The 19,582-nt window shown below is 31.1% G+C and overlaps 2 protein-coding genes across 3 annotated transcripts; both read right to left on the bottom strand.

Annotated features, from left to right (window-relative positions):
- Positions 1 to 2,770: 2,770 nt before the first annotated feature.
- LOC123907631 (26S proteasome non-ATPase regulatory subunit 13 homolog B) lies at positions 2,771 to 7,603 on the bottom strand. The gene is made up of 6 exons (XM_045957973.1): positions 7,272 to 7,603; positions 5,609 to 6,055; positions 4,342 to 4,422; positions 4,033 to 4,229; positions 3,840 to 3,939; positions 2,771 to 3,218 (listed from the first exon to the last, which is right to left on the bottom strand). Exons 1-6 carry the CDS (start codon positions 7,419 to 7,421, stop codon positions 3,033 to 3,035), a joined length of 1,161 nt encoding a protein of 386 aa, XP_045813929.1. The 5' UTR covers positions 7,422 to 7,603; the 3' UTR covers positions 2,771 to 3,032.
- A 5,792-nt stretch (positions 7,604 to 13,395) lies between these two features.
- On the bottom strand, positions 13,396 to 16,117 carry LOC123907630. 2 transcript variants are annotated; one of them, XM_045957971.1, is made up of 3 exons: positions 15,864 to 16,117; positions 14,070 to 14,252; positions 13,396 to 13,792 (listed from the first exon to the last, which is right to left on the bottom strand). In XM_045957971.1, exons 1-3 carry the CDS (start codon positions 15,930 to 15,932, stop codon positions 13,586 to 13,588), a joined length of 459 nt encoding a protein of 152 aa, XP_045813927.1. In that variant the 5' UTR covers positions 15,933 to 16,117; the 3' UTR covers positions 13,396 to 13,585. The 2 variants fall into 2 exon arrangements, with proteins under 2 accessions (XP_045813927.1, XP_045813928.1); XM_045957972.1 differs by lacking the exon at positions 15,864 to 16,117 and adding an exon at positions 15,015 to 15,809.
- Between the last annotated feature and the right edge of the window lie 3,465 nt (positions 16,118 to 19,582).

Genomic DNA, 19,582 nt, shown 5'->3' with positions numbered 1-19,582 from the left:
TACTCCAACGAAGGACGTACTCGAATGAGTACTCGAGTGAAATACAAAGCAGCCTAAAACAAGGGGGGACAGAGGGACTCCCCAACACCCAAGATCACAACCAGCAAAGAAAAAAACCCCAAACCACCCACCAGCTCCGGGACCAGGAAGAAACAATAAGGGAGGAAAACTAGTGAGTAGAACAACCAATAAGAATCTCAGGAATCTAAACAGAACACACCTACACCATTCTATCGAGTCTAACACGAGATAAGTTGCACCTCTCATTTATAGAAGGAGTCAGGCCTACCGGGGTTAATTTAACTACAACACAATCAATTGTTTAATGATGAAATTTTATTACCTGTTAATGTAAATAAACTACAAAAATTTAATCCAATTAGAAGCAAGAAACAATCCCACACTCTTACACTCACCAGTCATATCTGTTGAAATAGTCATATCTATTGAAATGTATATTGACAGTATAAATGTCATAATTTTTTTGGCAGATTATATACCAGCTATTCAATATTTAATAATACTCATTTTATAAGCTAGTATTCAATTTAGAGTGGCCTAAATAAATAGGAAAATGTAGAGAAGTGTATGAAAAAAGTACTAGCAATTATTATTTGTTTGTGTGAAGGAGATATTTTAATTTCTTCAGAGATTCTTTGCCATGAAAATCATGTCATATGATATGACATGGTGACACAAGTTGTCATATGATACAATTATTTGAATTTTGAAGACTTGATTTACCTTAACTCTTACCTTAGCATTTCATTTACATCAAACTGTGTTAGAAAGAAATAAAAAAGAAGCCAAAGTTCTAGTGAGTACTACTAGTGGTGACTGGTGATAAGCCCTTACATTGAAGGATCCAATAAAATTAACTTAGTAGCTTCCATGTGTGTATCACGTGCCATTCCTCAGTGTGTCTTTTGTTTGTACACTTCTGGCTCTGAACTCTGTCAATTAATATTATTGCTCTTACATAGACTTTTGCTAAATACTGAAGTGCCCATGTGACACATTAAAGATGGTACACCAAGCATTAAAACAGTTTCAATAAATTTAGTTAGATGGAATATTACATTTTATACATGTATCGGTTGAAGTTCAAATTTTGGACACTCGAATTTATTCGAGTCACTTTATTACCTAGTTATCTAAACCTATAACTAATTTCATGTAGAACTAGTTAAATTATTTCTAATGGTGTGTACTTATTTTTTAAGTATTAATACTTAATAGATAGTGATTTTTAAATAAGAATTGATATATATGAACTGTTTAAGATGTGCTAAGTTGGAGGGATTGAACGTTTATTAAGTACTATTATTAAAAATTATATAAATAAGTGGTGTATATACATGTGACTCAATTAAATCTTCAAAAAAATGAGTAGTTCTATTGTGATCATATTAATGCATAAATTGGGAACCAAAGAGAAATTTCAATCATTCCTTCTCAATTCTCATCATTATTCTTTACAAGTTACTAGCCTTCTTTGTGTTGTCACTTTATTGGTCTTTTTTGTATGGGAGAGAAAATGAGAAAAAGAGAAAGAGTGAGAAGAAAGAAAGTTATGGAAAATAGAGTGGATCAGTAGTTTTTTTTTTAATGGGATTAATAGTGTTGTTTGGTATAAAAGAAACAAGAGGGAAATAAAAAAGAATTGAGTTTTATATCGAAAAAAGATAAATAATTTTATTTTTAAAATGACAAAAGTAGTCATTAATAAAGGTGTTGGGGCCACATTATTTTAGAGGAAGAGCGCAAGGATAAAAATGGAACAAAGTAAAAAAAATTGGCTTCTCTTCCATGTTTCACCGAAAACAAACACATCCTATAACTAGAATTTGCAAATTAAATGACGCTTAAAAATTACTATTTATGCCGGTTAATTTCTCAAAGAAAATAATAGATTTATCGATAAAACTTAGTCATCTCAAAATAGTGGTAGAAATTTTATAACTATAACATGGTACTAAAAAAAGGAAAAAATGTGTCCCCTTTAATTTTTTGCAGTATATGCTCTAAAAAAATCATGCTTCAAAGTTAGTTCTCTTTTAATTTCTAGTAGTACATTAGAATATTTATCTAAAAAACTTATCCCCTTTAATTTTTTTGTGTATCTATTCTAAAGAACTCATAAGTGCGGAATTTTTTCTTTTGTCAAGTAGTCTAGTGGTTGAAATTGTACGATAAGTTCTGTATCAGGAATTCGAACTCCGACTGCACATAAAGTATGATGTTCCTACCAACAGAACTAAGCTCACGAGACAAATCGTCAAATTATAAATAAGTGACGTATATACTTTAGACTCGTTAAATATTTAAATGTGAAAAGTTTCATTGTAGATGCTCTTAAATACTAAGGGCTCGTTTGACCCAACTTTTTTTAGAGGTTATGCAAACCGCTTATCAATATAAATTAAGTTTTATGCTATTTTATAAGTTCACACTAGTGAAAATTATAATTTTATAAGCTATTTAATCATAAACTAACTTGACAAACTTATAATAATATATAAAAATTGCATAAGCTGTTTGGTTAAGCTCTAAAGAAGTTGTGCCAAACAAACCATAAATGAGTTTCATTGTAGTTCCAAAATTTATAGATAAACCCAACCAGCCTATGCCGCAAGCACTGAGTTAACCAAACTATACTAATTTGAACATGCAATTCCGTACTACCTTGTTGTCTTCACTAGTAATTGGTTGTCATTTTATCACTAGTGACTTGACAACACAAGATTTATAACATAGATTAAGCATGAAATTTGGCAATAGAAAATAGTCGCTTGGCTCAATTAAATGATAAGAACTTCTAAAGTTCCAGGTACATAGTTCTATCATCACTCTAAGATGTAAAAACAACTAGTTCGGAACTGATGCGGGTTGCTATTTCCAGCAATCATTCAAAAGCAGCAGCAAAAGGAAATGAAGCGCATAAGTTGGCTATATGCCCATGTAACTCGGAAGTCTCTTCGTCTTTTGTTGCCTCAGGATAAATCATTACATTTGGTAGAAAACAAAGAAAATTATGATCCAATTAGATCAGGCGTTTCAGCCTCGATGGACAACAATGCCGTGTGTACTTTCCCTGTCCAACTGTCCAGTCGATCCCTCAATGATTTTATCTGTTGAATACCCAGAACTCTTGGTTGCACCCAGGAAACATGTACTGTGCCGTCAACTTGATCAATTATACCCTCAATCAGATGAACCTGCAACATTTTTTTTCATATACACACATTAAAAATTTAACACAATTGCTCGACATAATATGATCTTTACAAACAATAAGCCTCTTGATAAAATAGCAGTGCTTTTTCTCAAACATAAGCAATTTCCAAAAAAGCCCTCTAGAGAATCACTAAACAGGAAGAGAAAGACCAGTTCAAACAATATGTGAAAACAACAAATTTTCAACATTAACAGTGGATGGTAAACATAGGACAAAAAGCAAAAAAAAACTACCATGTCCAAAATACACATAAAGCATTTTTCAACTTTGAATGGTAAAATGTGCCAAAAGATGGAAGTGCTCATTTGCAGAATAAGAAAAATGCATCATCAATTGTTGCATGGGTGTCAAGTTAGCAACTAGAAGTCAAGCAGAAAAAACCAACTAGTTTCTCTAGGTAAAAACCAAGAAACAACATAATTCTTCAGGTGGAAACATGACAACAGATAAACAATAACAAGAATGACTCAAAAAGAAACAAGGAAACTGTCACCATTTACCCAAACCCATGAGTTGAAAGTGAACCACATCATATGGTTACTAAGAAAAACATAAAAACATCTTCAAAAAGCAACATTCGATAACTTCAAGTTGAACTTACAGATAAGCTCTTCATAAGGAGATGCTCCACATCCTCAATAGAAAGTTTTGTGCGCTCAGAAATTACACTCAAGGGAATGGTTCGATCTTCCGAAGGCCGGCTGCAAATAACCACAATCATTTTAGTTGGAAATAAAACAAACAGTTTCAAATTCATCAACAAAATTTTGATGACATATCTAATGAATATATACCTGAATATAATTTCCATCAGACAGAGAATGTTAATCTTTTCCAACAGCTTCTGTTCATTTTGAACTAGTGCTGGTTGAGCCCTTAAAGCAGCATTATGCACCTGGCATAATTCTTGATATCGAACCAAATCACCAGAATTAAATGCCTGCAGAATATAGTAGAGCCATTCTACCTTTGTTTCCAGGAGGCTCTTAATCTGTCGAAGGTATAGTAAATTGTGTTATCCAACATAGTAACTAAAATAGATGAGTGGAGTTAATAAACTTGAAGGAGCAAGCCTTCCAAAATAATAATCAGCAAATACTCACAATAGGATGGGCAAGTAGCTCTCCAAAGTTGTAGATATTATCTCCCAGTAGGGCAGAAAGGGACAAGTCAAATGCCAAATCCTAACAGAAGACAAAAATGGTGCATTAACTAATATCATATCTGCGGATAAATAGAAAATAAACCATAGACTACTATCTCCTGTAACCTATAAAGCAGAAGGACGTGCAATTAAATGAATAAAAAAACAGATTCAGTTCAATTTTACCAAAATAAAAGCATCGCTCTGTATTAGATTTCAGTAAGGTCACATAGTAACGGAAGATCAATTAGGATAACCTTTTTATTGGACAATATACGAAGAACCGCGGTCAGAAGCACTACTTATCCTTAATTACCATCAAGACAAAGGGAGCATATTGGATTGACCTTGAACTATATATGAATAAGCGCAGTTAGAAGCATCACTTATCCTTAATTACTATTAAGACCTAGGAAGCATGGATCACTCAAATCCATATTGTGTCACATTCATGTTGGACACAGATTACAGATTAATGTTGGACATTTCAAGGACTTTCCATTAGCTGATGTATTTTCTTACCCTTTTTATTTTTATATCAACATACACATAGGAATATTTACAATAATGTAAGTTAACTTTAAAACATTGATTCTCATTTCATTGAAGATTTTGATATTATCGTATTGATTGATTAAATAGTAGTATTTGGTGTTCTATTACTGTCATGATGTATCTTACAATTTCAAAATTTTGCCGTAGTTCATATCTGTTTTCTGTCTTGAATTACTGAATATGTACCCCCTAGATAAAAACAACTTTTTAACTAAATGTTACAGTATACTTCAGCTACAGCATCCTCTAAGTTTCCATGATGTAACTAACCAAATCCAAAATCCAGATCAATAAAAGGGAGAACCTCCCCCAACAAATGGATATTTAGCTACTGTGAAACACATGCTCATGTGTCACATATACACAAGTTATTTCATAGTTGTTAATTTTGATGATAAAAATATGACTAAAACCTTAAGTTAAACAACAGCCTAATGTAAATTAACCAACACCTTGAGTTCTACGCATTTGGAAATCCATCACTTTATTATATTACCCTTGGTTTCTCCATTCTCTCCCCACATATTTTTTATGTAGAAAAGACAAGGTGCTAATTGAGTAGAGAGTAACTGTAACCAGAGTAAATCGTAGCCATTATTTTGCCACGAATTGAGACAGCATAAAAGGAATAAATAAATAAGTAAAACATTTCAGACAGTTCAATAACATACCAATTTGAATGAGTCAGAGAGTGACTCCACTGCTGTGTATGCCAAATAGAGAAGGGCACTTTTGTAGAACTCAGCAAATTCCTGACGGGATTTGTGATATTGAGAAGATACCCAGTAATAGCTAGCATAAACAGTTGGATCAATATCTGTCATGCTGTCTAGTGTGCTCTTTCCATTTTCGAGAAGATTCTTGCATTCTTTTTGATCACCTTGTTCAAGCTTAAATAAAGCGATTTGCATCTTAATGTATAGGATAGGCTCTTCTATACGCTGCTCTCTAGTGGCTTGCAGTTTCTCAATGACCCCTTCAAGATAACCGATGGCAGCTTCTCTCTCAGGATACTGTCGGGAAACCAACACAGCAAAATGAGCAAGCTTGAGAAGGTTGATTTTGGTCTCAAAATCTGTGATGAAATTGTTATATAATTGTATCAAAGCATCACCAGCCTGAAAGTTCAAAGCAAGAATAATTGGTCAAACAAATTAACTATAAACGACAATAAGAACATACTGCAGAGTAAATTATCGGAGTAGAAGTAATGGAAAATTTTATTATATCCAAAAAAAGAAATAACAATGTGCACAAAATGTGTAACATCATTGATGCTTCAAATACAGTAGGCTAATAGATGAGTGGCAGCATTAGTAAACCAATCACTAACACCGAAGAATGAAGCCAAACATAAGTTTAACACAAATTCTGTCATAGTATGCATCTCATACTAAAATCAAATGACAATTTGGACTTCATTCTTAATTTTAAATTTTCAATTGTAATGAAATATTCAATTGTATTCTAAACTAAGATTGAACGATGGTTTCCAAAGATAGTAAAGATTTTCTAGTTGAAAATTTAAATTTCTTCTGAAGCAAAGAAGTTGATAAAATTAGACAGACTAAGGATGTAAGCTTTGTGATAAAGATCCTCATTGCAAAGAAAGCCACTCAACAAATGGGGAAAAACTCACACCAATTTATAATACATTTGATCCCCCGAACCATTTATCTAGTTAAAAATGAAACATCTACATTGTACTCTGATCATTAACAGTCTTTAACTTATCAATCACATCTTCGAGTACAAGTGAAACTTTCAACATAAGTTATAAACTTCAAAACAAACAACTACAATGCTTGAGCAACGTTAAAAACAAAATACACCAAAAAAAACAAAAAAGAAAGTCACCCTAAAAACTTCATCCACCATTCACATCACTCCCCACAAAACACTGAACAACAAAACTCCAAATCTATTTAATTAATAAAAAAAAAACCAAAATTTCAGTTTCCATCAAAACCCTAATTCTAAACACCCCAACACCCAAAATTCAATTTCATAAACAATTCAATCAAAATCACAACTCTATGACCTACCTAACATCCTCGGATCCAAAACAAAAAACCTAAACCCAAAACAAAAACAAAAAAATCCCATCTTTACCACAATACCAATACCAGCTCAAAAAAACAAAACCCTAAATCAACAAAATCGTCACCGTCTACACTCAACTCCGAGATTAAGTTCACCGCAACAACAACAACAACAAAACATAAAAATACAAACCCTAATCTTAAAAAAAGATCGAAATTAAAAACAATAAAACTAAGAATTAAAGTATTATAGCAATTGATAGTGAAAAGAGTGTTGAACGAAGAGTGAGACCTGAAAAACGGCAAGAGCGAGGAAGCCATCGAGCTTTTGAGTGAGCTGGTGCCATAGCTTTTTCTGGTACAGATCCGCAAGAGAATTGTACCAATCGCCGAGTTCAGGATGTGAACTACGAAGAGATTCAAGGTATTGCAGAGCAGCCATGGCGATTCAAGAGAGAAAAATCTGAAACTCACGAAGAAAGAAAGAAAGATTGTGATTTTCTTCTATGTTTTTTGAGGTCTTTGTGGATTTATATTTTTTATAATAAGATTTCTTTTTGTACTTTTTTTATTTTACTTTTTATTTTATTTTTTATCTTTTTTGGTAGATACTTTTTTTATTTTATTTGTTTTGCTTCGGCGAAAAGAAATGAATATTAATGGAGGTTCGGTTTGTTAGGACGACGTCGTTTTTGGTATTTAGTTTTTTTTGTCATTTTGGGCTTCAAGCCCATATTTCTTTAGACTCATTTGTTATTTTTAGGATGTTTTTGGATTTCGGAAGTAATTTTTGTAATGAACTACAACTTCGAAACGAATCTTCTAAAACTTTACTATTGACTTGTTTCGAATTCTATATTTTAAAAACTAATTGGGATTTTAGAACGTATTTTCTAAAATGCTTTTGTTCACTTTGTTTTAGATTCTATCTTTCAAAATTAACTACAATTTCGGAAAGTATGTTCCAAAACACTTCTATTGACTTATTTCGGATCATATCTTCCGAAATACAAGGAGATTTTGTATTGTACAATTCGAATCAAAGTGGATCCAAAATCAAAGGCATTTTCGAGGTTTTGAAGGGACTGGGAGCAATGTGGGGGTCTAAAGATCAATTTCCTTTGAGAATTTTATCCTATATATACTTTTACAGTTATCTTCTTACCCCCGCTGTTTGAGTGAACTTTTGATTTTATCCTCTCTTTTTTTTGGCAAAATTTTACTGCAGGTTCTTTGTCTTATTTTTTTGTAACACTTTGGTCCTTTATTTTTTTTATGTAACACTTTGGTTCTTTATTTTTTTTTTGTAACACTATGGTCCTTTATTATTTTTTTTTTGTAACATTTAGGTCTTTTATTTTTTATAAATAAATAAGATAAGGACCAAAGTGTTACAAAAAAAAAGACTAAAGTGTTAAAAATAAAAAAGATAAAAGGACCAAAATGTTACAAATAAAAGATAAAAGATCAAAATGTTACAAAAAAACATAAAGAACCAAAGTGTTACAAAAAAATAAGATAAAGGACATGCGGTGTAATTTTGCCTTTTTTTTCATTCAAGTTCATCAAAGCCAAAAGTGAGTCTTAAGTTTCATAATTTTCGGCAAGCTTGAAGTAAGTTTACCGAAACTAAATTTTTTTTAACCAACCATTTTGAATAAGTTTATCAAAACCAATCATTATTATGATATTATGCTGAATGAGATCAGAACAAACTCTTGAAAGGTATCGAGTGAAATATATCTTTCAAATTATTTGAAATTTATCTCTCAATCTTAATGCAAAGGAAAATTTTAGAGAATTTATGAGCATATAAAGAGACTTGAAGAGAATTTTCAACAAGTTTTGAAACCCCAAGATAATCTTAAAAGAGTCGACTTTCATCATAATTTTAGTCCCGGATATTTTTATGTTGAAGATAAACTAATCTCTGATTCGTTATAAAAGAGGGAATAATTTTTTCCAATATAAAAATGTCACTGACTAATTTTAGTTTTTATTTTTGTGAATTGTCTCGCCTGAAATTTGTGAATGATCAAAATAGATCTTCATTCTGTTTTAACATGTTAAATTTGTCCCGCCTGATATTGTTTCTTTTTTTTTTATAAGAAGTCTGACATTGTTTCTACTTTTGATTCATTAACATGTGCCCTAAAGACACATGGTGTTAATTATACCCTCTAATTAACACCATGTACATTACTTTTTTCAAGTTTGCATTTATGGGAATGAGAATCAACCAATTGTTAACGGGGTTAATTTGGTAAATTTGTTATTATCTTTCATTTATTTATGATGTATAATTCTCCTTAATACGTGTAAAATGACCAACTATGACATTTTTTGTTGGGCAGAGGGAGTACATCACTCTCAAATTATTTTTCTCAATATTATGATAATAATAAAAATACATCAATATAGTCGGTACTCAATAGTTGATAAAGATAAATTAGTAAAATTGTTTTTCCTCTTTTATTAATTTTTTGTCAAGTATTTATCATTTTATTTAATATGTGTGAGTGAAAGAGTCAATTGTAGAAAATAAGTAAACATATCAAAATAAAAATCTCCCATGATTCCTTGCTTGCCCACCACTCTATAGAGTGAATGCTTTATCTTATTCAATCAAGCTTTCATATAATTGACATTTTAACTTAAATAACATAAAGTGCATCTATTATTTTACATGTGAATTCTGACTTGTGTGACAACATCATAAGTGACAATTACTAAACCCACCAACAAAAACAAACCCAATCCAAAACAGTCCCACCAAACCAAACCATCAAATACATTTGATCATCACAAACAATCATTTACCTTGTGACTTCATTCCAAAGCAAAGTGTCATTATCCTTTATTCACAACTATATTAACCCCTTTACCACAACACAAGAAAAAGCAAGAACAACAAAAAAAAAAAAACAAAATGGTGAAACAAGTGAGAACTTTCCTCACATGTTTTGTTCTTTTGTTTCTTGTCATTGCTACTTCTTTGATATCTATAGTTCACTCAAGAAACACAGTGACAGTACCTATGGTCAAAGTAACAAGAGAGGATCAAGCTCGCGAACCGCGAATGAGTTCGAAAAGGAAGTCATGGATGAATCATGGAAGCCATCGTGGTGGTCCTAGGAAACATCTTGTGAATCCAACATCAGGGGATTCTTTTCAGTTGGCTCGTGAGTTTCCTGTGTAGTAGTTTTGTTTTATGCTATATGACTCAGTGAAGTTCATGTTTTTCAGTGTTATTATTCAATAGTACCATTTCCAAAAAATTTATTCCTTGTGTAAGTGTCTTGTATATTTGATAATTTGCTAATATTAAACATAATTAAATTGTGCTTTATCTTTGTTCTTTCTGTTATAAATTTAAATTATGTACTCCTTCAGGTCATTTTATATGAGATAGTTGACCTTTTAAGATTAGTTGAATAAATTATGTATCCAGTTTATAACATAGATTAAATACATTATTTATTTAATAAACCTAAAAAATTGAACGGTCTCTTATAAAAAGGACCGAGTATATCAGAGGAAAAAAAAAACACTGATTTAGTGGAAACAGAGAGAAGCAATCAGATTATGTGTGATCTGGATTTGTTTGTTACATAGTCGGTAGAAAAAGGTCAATAATTCATCAATAGGGTTGAAAAGTCGTTTGCAGCATTATGCCAAAAAAACAACTATAATTGTTGACTCAACAAAAGAACAACTATAGTTGTTGACTTATATTTGGATAAGTTTAACTAGCTAGCTAGTTAGTGCCAAAAAATGAAGCCATCTTTCTTTTTTTTGGTTGTGCGCTAATGCTAATGATCGTTGATGCAATTCATATTCTATAAAAATGTGTGTTCGAGTTTCCAATGACAATAATATATTAAATATCTCTAAAATCGTTGTTTCATTTTCTTAAGTCTAAAGTTTCTCACGTTCAAGTTAACTAATGAGATCCAACTCACTTAAATTTTTAATCGTATTAAAAAAAAAGTGTTAATGGAAAATCACCCATTGTTTATTTATTGCTATTATTAGGTTTGCAACTATGGTGGGAGCCATGACTCTCACTCCCATGCTTCATGGGCCACAAGTTTCACATAATTATACATGATCCCACATAAATAAAGTTTTAACTTAGTAGTATAATTTAGGCTTAATCAGTAAAATAGTCGCTTAAAGACATTTTTGGTTTCACATTGGTCCTTAAAGAAAAAAAGTCTGAATAGGTCGCATAAAGAAAAAAAAAAAGGTCCGAATAGGTCCCTTAAAGACATCTTCGTTAATCAATTTTTTTCCCTTAAAGACCTTTTTTTAAGGGACCAAACTGATTAACAGAGATGTCTTTAAGGGACTTATTCGGACCTTTTTTTCTTTAAGGGACCTATTCAAATTTTTTTTTTTTTTTAAGAGACCAATCTGAAACCAAAAATATCTTTAAGAGACCATTTTACTAATTAAGCCTATAATTTATTGTAAAAAAAAAACTTGGTATATAATTTAGAAAGAAATCAAATAAGTGGTTGGCAATTTTATTGACAAAAGCGTTAATGTGATGTCATTGACTTAATTAAACGAACCAATCTTTTGGTTATTTTTTATTAATAGATTAAAAAAACTAATTTTGCAAAGTGATAACTCAATTAAAGTGATTAATTTTTTAATGAGCATCCTTATGATGAATTGTTCGAAAATAATTTATGATAAAATAATTTTTGTTAAACTTTATTTATCTCACAGTTGAGCTCTCGATTATCAGACTCAGGGCCGGCCCTGTGGGTGTGCAAGGCGTGCCACCGCGCAGGGCCTCAAACATTTAGGGGCCTCCGATTGTTTATATCGGTTTATTAAAAAATTTATATATGTAAAAAAAATTAATGACTTTGTTACTACAAAAAATATTTTATTACCTAAGAAAAAGAAAATTTAATAGATACACTTTTAATTTTATAAGTAACTTGCGGTTGATTGTAAAAAACGAAGCAACATTACAAGAAATTTTTTTTTTCCGAAGGAAATGTAAAGTTGATAATGATATTAGATTGAAGATGTATTTTAATGTTATTGATTAAAATATATTGGTTTTACATGTTATTTACTATGATGACTATTTTTTATGTTATTTATAATTTAAATAGAGAATGACTTTATTTTAAAAAAAATATATTTTTATTAAAGATTCATTTTTAATTTTCAAACAGGGCCTCCAAATACTCGGGACCGGCCCTAATCAGACTCCTCCCTAAAAACAAAAGGTTAATAAAAAAGTAAAAATAAAAAGTGGTTGTTGGTCTTGCAGCTGATGCCACTAAACAATGTAGCATCTAAGTTGATAACACATAGTGCCCATATTAAATTATTGTACCAAGCAGCTCCATTTGGGGTGATCTCAAAAAAAGTATAGTCACACACTCACTCTAGGGGTTGAACATTATATTAGATTATAAGTATATTATACATCCAAACATGACTCAGCATGAACTTTTTTTTTGGACTAAAATGACTCAGCATGAACATTGTTTCTAATAACATTGTTTTTGTCGGTAGAAGACAATGAAGCAATTATTATCAGAATCTCCCACACAACCGTAAAGTTTTAGATTTAAATTCAGATAAAAGTATTCAACCTAATACTCTCTCTGATCTTTATTATAAGAAGAAATTTACTTTTTAAATTTATAGAATGATTTGATGTATCTGATTCATATTATTTATTAGATACATCCAACATTCTATGAATCTAAAAAGTAAATTTCTTCTTATAACAAGGATCGGAGGGAGTAATATCAACATTTGTCACTAGAGAGATATAGGTATTACATATGACTATACAATGACATGATTCTGAACCAAAATATCATTCATGATCATGGTTTTGACTTTTGAACATAGTATGGTTCTGATAGTTTGGTAAGATTTTAAAAGCATATTTTGGGAATAAAAAAAGGAATAGAAACAGTGACTGAAGAATCAAAATATGCTATAAATGTAGACACTTTGTAAACCAAGAAAAATCAGTTAAAAAAAACAAAAAGTTTTACATAACAAGTTAATCAAACAAGTTTTACAGTTTTTTATTCGTGAAAAACTTAAAATAGTCTTTGAAAAAGAGAACTCAAACGGATCCTAATCCTATGAATAAGCATTTCTTGGTTACAACTTATGTGACCTTCTCTATGAATAATATAATACCAGAATGGAAAATAAACATGATTTTCAACATGAATGATGTCTTAAACGACTAGCGATCCTCTATATATTTCTCGAAAGAAATGAAGAGGTTCATTTCGAATATAGTTTTGAATGTGTAAACGATATAATGAAACACATTGCTAAAACTAGTGACAATGACGTTGATTAGACCTTCATACACCAAAAGGAAAACAAAAATAAGCTCAAACTTAACAGTGGACCAAAAGTAGAAAATCGAATTATATTACTCAAGTCATCATATATTAAACCAAGTAAAACAGTACCTTTAATTATTATACATTATGAGTATACATATGCAAATTCAGGGGTATATAACATTGAGCTAGTGAAGGATGACAAAAGATGTATACCATATTTAGGTTGATAAGATAAAAATTATGCCACCAAAATACCAGTTTAGATGCCCGACTCTTCAAGAAGTTTTAGAAGATTATGCTCAGGAGCACTAAGAGACGGTAGGATCATTCGATTAGAGCGTGATCTTCGTGGCCGAGTAGTACTACCACCACCTTCAGGCTCAAGGGTCCCCCCTTCTTTCATTACTGGCAGGTCGCCTCTTCTATGCACGGTAGCAGATGCTCGTTCTTTCCATATTCTTCCATCCTGACGATCGACGAATAAGACTTCAGAATCACAAAAGCTAAAAATGATAACAATCAACTAATAGCAGCTCACTGTTCTGTAATTAGTGTATTTAATCATGCTTGATTGTTTATATGCAAAGTTTATATGTGAGAAGAAGTATCGCAAGTCTATATGTTGAGCTTTCTAAATAACTGCTCTAATTAGTAGTCTTAAAGGAATAGTTAGTTGAAATAAAATCCTCCTCTAAGCTATCTGATTACAAAGGCATAATAAGAAAACTAGATATTTGTCTTACATTAAGAATAGAAGGTTCTGGCAACGGACACTGAATTGGTCTATCATGGTCAAGGGGTTCAACTGGATGTTCAACAGGCTTAAACTCCACAGCCACTTCAATTCCATGAGAAGTTGCAGTGGTATCACTTGCCGCTACAGCAGCCGCCGCCTCTGAGTTTGCAGGCACCACTTCCTCATCATCCTGCATGATATTAAGTCAACACACAATGCAACAGTAATCAGCAAGAACATGTCAACAATTAAAACTCGCACACATAACTTACCAAACAAATAAACATAGGGTCTGTTTGTATTGACTTATTTGAGCTTATCAATTAGCATAAGTACTTGTGAAACTGTTTGGGAGCCTATAGAAACAACTTATGGCATGCCCACAAACTGTTTTCAACTCATTTTCATAAGCTCTCCAAGATAGCTGATGAAAACAACTTATAGCTTATATGAAATCAGGTTGACTTTATTTTTTCTTTTGTTATAGAAATAGTTCATACATAACCATCTGAATGATAAGTGTTTATGCTATAGCTGCTACTTGTAACCGCTGGATTAATCTACCAGTTGAAAGTGAAGCAAAATCAGAGGAGAGAGAAACGTGACAACAGCCAGTCGTCTTCATCCTCAATTTTTTTCTTCCGATTCTCACATAAATTAATAACACATGGTACTACTCATCACTTTCTCATCGATGGTGATTAGTGAAATTGAATCCCAATTTGTATTGAATTAAATTTGAGAACAATATAAACCCCCAATTTGACACAATCAAGCAATCTGTAAACCCAAAAATCTGCAACTAAGTGAACAATACAAAACAAAAGATGAGCCATAATTTCTTAATTTGAGCCTTAGTGATTCTACCTCCTCAATCTACATCATTAATTTATGTGAATTATTACATGCCATTAACTTTCTCAACGATAAACACGTGCCTTATCATCAGTACCATTTTATGAGTTCTCACAGGTCACAACTTGAACTGTTGTTAGAGCTAGAAACGGTGGAAGAAACTCAAGAAAGACTGTGGAGTTGATTGGGTGACTCAGGTGAGAGAGGATATAGATAACCCTTTTACTCTATGTTTTTTGTTTTTATTATTATTATTAGTGTTGCCTTTATTTCTCAGCCGTCGGATATGAGCAGCAGAGATGGCAGTAGAAAATACTGCAGTAGAGGATCGAAATCCCTAAGTTAATCTCTTTATCCAAATAGAGCCATATTTCTTCTTCTTTTTTGGTCAAGTAGCATAGTGGTCGGAATCACACGCTTTAGGGGGAGTAAAGAAACCGATGTTCGAACCATGGCCCCTCTAATAATGTCTCTAGTAGCTACAAACGCTACAAACTGAGCTACACTTAGGGCTTAGGGGACAATAGAGCCATATATTTCTAAACCCAATTCCACATGCTACTAAGTTTCCAATCCAACACCAAACCTCATAAATAGTTCATTAAAATCAATAAGACAATATGAATCAATAATCATCTAACTTAATTGATTTTCTTCCTCAACTACATAAAAACTATTGGACCCCTCAATACAACAGGAAGGGATCAAAGTCAAACAGTCATAAGCTCATAGTAAATTGTTTTAACCAAATTTGATCCAATAGCATAAAAACAAAGAACAAGACATTCAAGTTCAACATGTTCAAATACAAAACCAATATTAGAACATTTTACAAAACTTGCTACAACAAATTGGATGATCATAAAACTAAAAATAGAAAGACATGATTTAAAGTTTTTGGTTTGCAAGTAAAGTTTTGATGAGAAAGAAAAATAGAAGGTGTTACCAAGCGAGCACTTTGCGTCCGTCGATGGATATTTCTTCCAACAGAGAATCTTGAAAACAAACCCACCATTTTTTCCAGCTGAAAAAGCAATACCCAGGTAGCAAAAAACGATTTTGTGGACGTTGGCTTGATTATCTAGTCAAAGGGTCGATTTATCTTCCAGTATTTAATACCAGTGCTTGCATGAAACGGGTTCTGATCCGGGTCAAATTTGGCCCGAAACCAGATTATGTTGCTTCTGGAGAGAGAGAGAGAGAGAGAGAGAGAGAGAGAGAGAGAGAGAGAGAGAGAGAGAGAGAGAGAGAGAGAGAGAGAGTTGAGGAGAGGAATCGTTTAGTTGGCGTGAAGGATGACGATGGGTTTGGTTTGTTGAGCTGTGTGTGTAGCGCGGATTTCATTCGTAAAAAACAAAATATAATGATTAATAAATGATACTCCCACTTTCCAATATTGTTAATTTTAGGCAAAATTACATTTCAATCCTTTATTTTTTTTTTTTTTTTTTTTTCCATTTTTATCATTTTTGTATTTGAAAAGATAAATTTTAATTTTTAATATATTGATTCTACATTTTTTTTTGTTAAAAACTTACTATTATTTAAATCTTTAAAGATTGATTCACAGACACTTTTTAACATTTTTCATTTTAAATATGGATTTTCTTATTATGAGCAAATTTGCACATGTTAAGAAGTTCAAAATAGTTAGAAAAAAAAAAATCAAAATAGTAAGTTGTTTTGAAATTTGTGCATTTTATATTAAATGTATAATTTTTTGATAAATAATTATTGTTTTTCAATAAAACATTACTATTTTTTTTTAAATTAGTCTAGTGACTATAAATTACACTTTAAAGTTGATAAGTAGGATGGATGCAATTCGAACACCATGGTCTTACCAATCGAGTTAAGCTTATGAGACAAATATTACTACTTTTGGTTGATTTAATATGTGCAATATCAGACATGTTAGACAAAACCTTTAAATATCAACATTGTTGTCATTTTTAACAAAATTTGTCTAGAAATTCATAAATTCATCATGTCCATCATCATCTAACAACAAATCATCGATTTTTTTTCCCAACTATCCTTGTCATAATTTTTTTACAACAATGCCCTACTTTTTGACAATATTCCCGTAATACTCTATTTCTCTTAGATAAGAAGAGAGCAAGAAGACGAAAACACAATAAATTCAAACACTCCTTCATCTATTTCTCCTTTCATCCATAACAACGCCATTGCATTTTCGGTATACTAGTAGTATTATTTATTTTTGTTTGAAGTAAATGTATACTATCTTGCAAAATTTTGCTTTACTAAGAAAAAATAACTATTCTTGTGAGTAAAATTTGAGTTAGGATCCTCTCCATTTCTAATTATTTCCATTTCCTCCATTATTATATAGTTTTGGGAATATAAATGCAAAAGTGTGACATTAAGTGGGTCCAAATATCATTTATACACCCAAAAATATTTAAAAACTTTGGTAATGGAAGAAATGGAAAGAATAGAAAATGGAGAGGATCCCAACTCGTAAAATTTAACCCAACTTGTTCTACCAAAAAAAAAAAATTTAACCCAACTTGCAAATGTCGATATTGTTAGGTTGAATATATTCATCCGAGTTCAAATATGAAACCACTTTAATTGAGTGAAACTTATGCATGTCTCATCACTTTACGTGAGACATATTTTTAAAGCGATAGATCTACATTAATTTCAATCAATTAAAAAATAAGTGTTATAATTCATTAAAAAAAATAGTGTTAGATATAATGTTGAAAAGGAAGTGTTCTTAACAATTCTATTTTTTTAATATGTACACGAAATGAAAATACCACTTAAAACTCTCACAGACAACTATGAGATATATTAAGTTCAAATTTAAACGAAAACATCAAATCAAATATAAGAATAATATATGAACATTGAGTTGGATTGGAGCTCAATAATGTAAAACACATAGAGCAAGTACTTACAAATGATGATAAAAAGAATTAATTTGTAATTTTATCTTTTACCAATTAGATTAAACTCTCTTGACAGCTAAAGATTTGAGCTGTTTGCAATTTTCCCAAAATTAAATTTTAATATAAATAATTTAGAGATTATACTTTAAAAGTTTTTTTAAAAAAAGCATAAATTGTAGTTGAAAATACTTTTAAATTAAAAACTATGCATATTGTTCCACTTAACTTAGTTGGTTGGAATATTGCATTTCATATGTAGGAGTTAATGTTCGAACACTAAGCAGTAAACATTTTACTTATCCATCTTAAGGTGAAATTTATAGCCACCATGTTATCTAACCAGAATAAAAAAAATATGCATATCTATATCTATAACATTAATAAAGGGAAAACATCTCTTTTGGTGTAGCCTTTTTTTGAAAATCCCAAAATACCCTTCAGACTCTTCTTTAATACTTTCCAAAACCATACTTTTCTTTAACTTCCATAACCAACAAATAACATTTTTTATCTTCTCTTCTCTCTATTTTCTCTGCCCTCTTTGTACGTATCACTATTTCTAATTTTCTTCTTCTTCAAATTCGGGAAAAGGATGAAATATCCATTTCTCCCGTTCTTGAATTTTTGTTTCTATTGATAGACACACACATGGTTTAAATTTGAAAAGGAGTGAATTTTCTCTCTTTCTGATAATTTTTCTTTTTGTTTCTATAATTACTCTAGAAGGAAGTAAATCAAAGGCACAATCAGAAGAAACATGGTTTGTCCATTTTGCCATAATGCATATTCACTCGATTTCTACATCGTTCATTATTCTGTTATATTACTTTTTCTATTTCTTTATCCCATTATATCTAAAATTTAATTGTTTTTACATTTTTAATTTCTTTGCAAATTTTGTTCAAATTCCATGAAGATAATTCATTTATGAAAATTGTATGTGTTAACTTTTCTATGTTATATTATGAAATGAGGTCTTAATGTTGCATCTGTTCCAGTAAATTAAATCACTCGCCGAAAGGATACTCTTTTTATTTACTTTTTTTCTTCGCATTACTTAATTTTTTCAGTTTGTGGTACATTGAAATAGCAAATAAAAAAATATATAATAAAAGAGAAATATGAGGAATAGGACCAAAACAATCGGCAAGGCAACAATGAAAACTTGATTTAGCAAGAATGGAAAACATTTGAAAGAGGTGTTTTATATTGTTTCAATTGTCTCTTTTTTCACTGAAATTTGTTAACATTCAATTGTAGGAGGCGATTCATTGAAATTGAAATGCGGTGCAGTTGCCAGCATCAATGCGGCAAACAATGTCTCACTACGCTGGCCCTTGAGAATTTAAGACGACCGGAATAAAGAATACAAGATGGGAAAGGACTTGCCCGCACCGTATTTTCATCATTTTTGTTTATTGAGAAGAAAACTACTTCTCTTTCACTCTCTTTTTGTTTCTGATTATTTTGTGTGGTTGTTTTCTTTAGATTTTACAGGTTCTATGAGTTGGTTTCAAATTAAAGTTTGTGACTTATGCCGATTGCAAGTACTCAAAGTGTATCTATTCTTCGCATAAATTTGTTTAGGGATAGTGGATTTTTTTCTACTTTGGCTTAGTAGTTAGTACGATAGGTAATGAAACACTTTGGATGCAAACAAACAAACAACTTAATATCTAAAAAATATCATAGGAAATATTGCAAATTGCAGTGCTTTTTTAATTGAAATTAAACTGAACATGTG

Source organism: Trifolium pratense, linkage group LG2, assembly GCF_020283565.1.
Source record: "Trifolium pratense cultivar HEN17-A07 linkage group LG2, ARS_RC_1.1, whole genome shotgun sequence".
NCBI lineage: Eukaryota > Viridiplantae > Streptophyta > Magnoliopsida > Fabales > Fabaceae > Trifolium > Trifolium pratense.
This window is presented reverse-complemented; position numbering and strand designations above follow the sequence as displayed.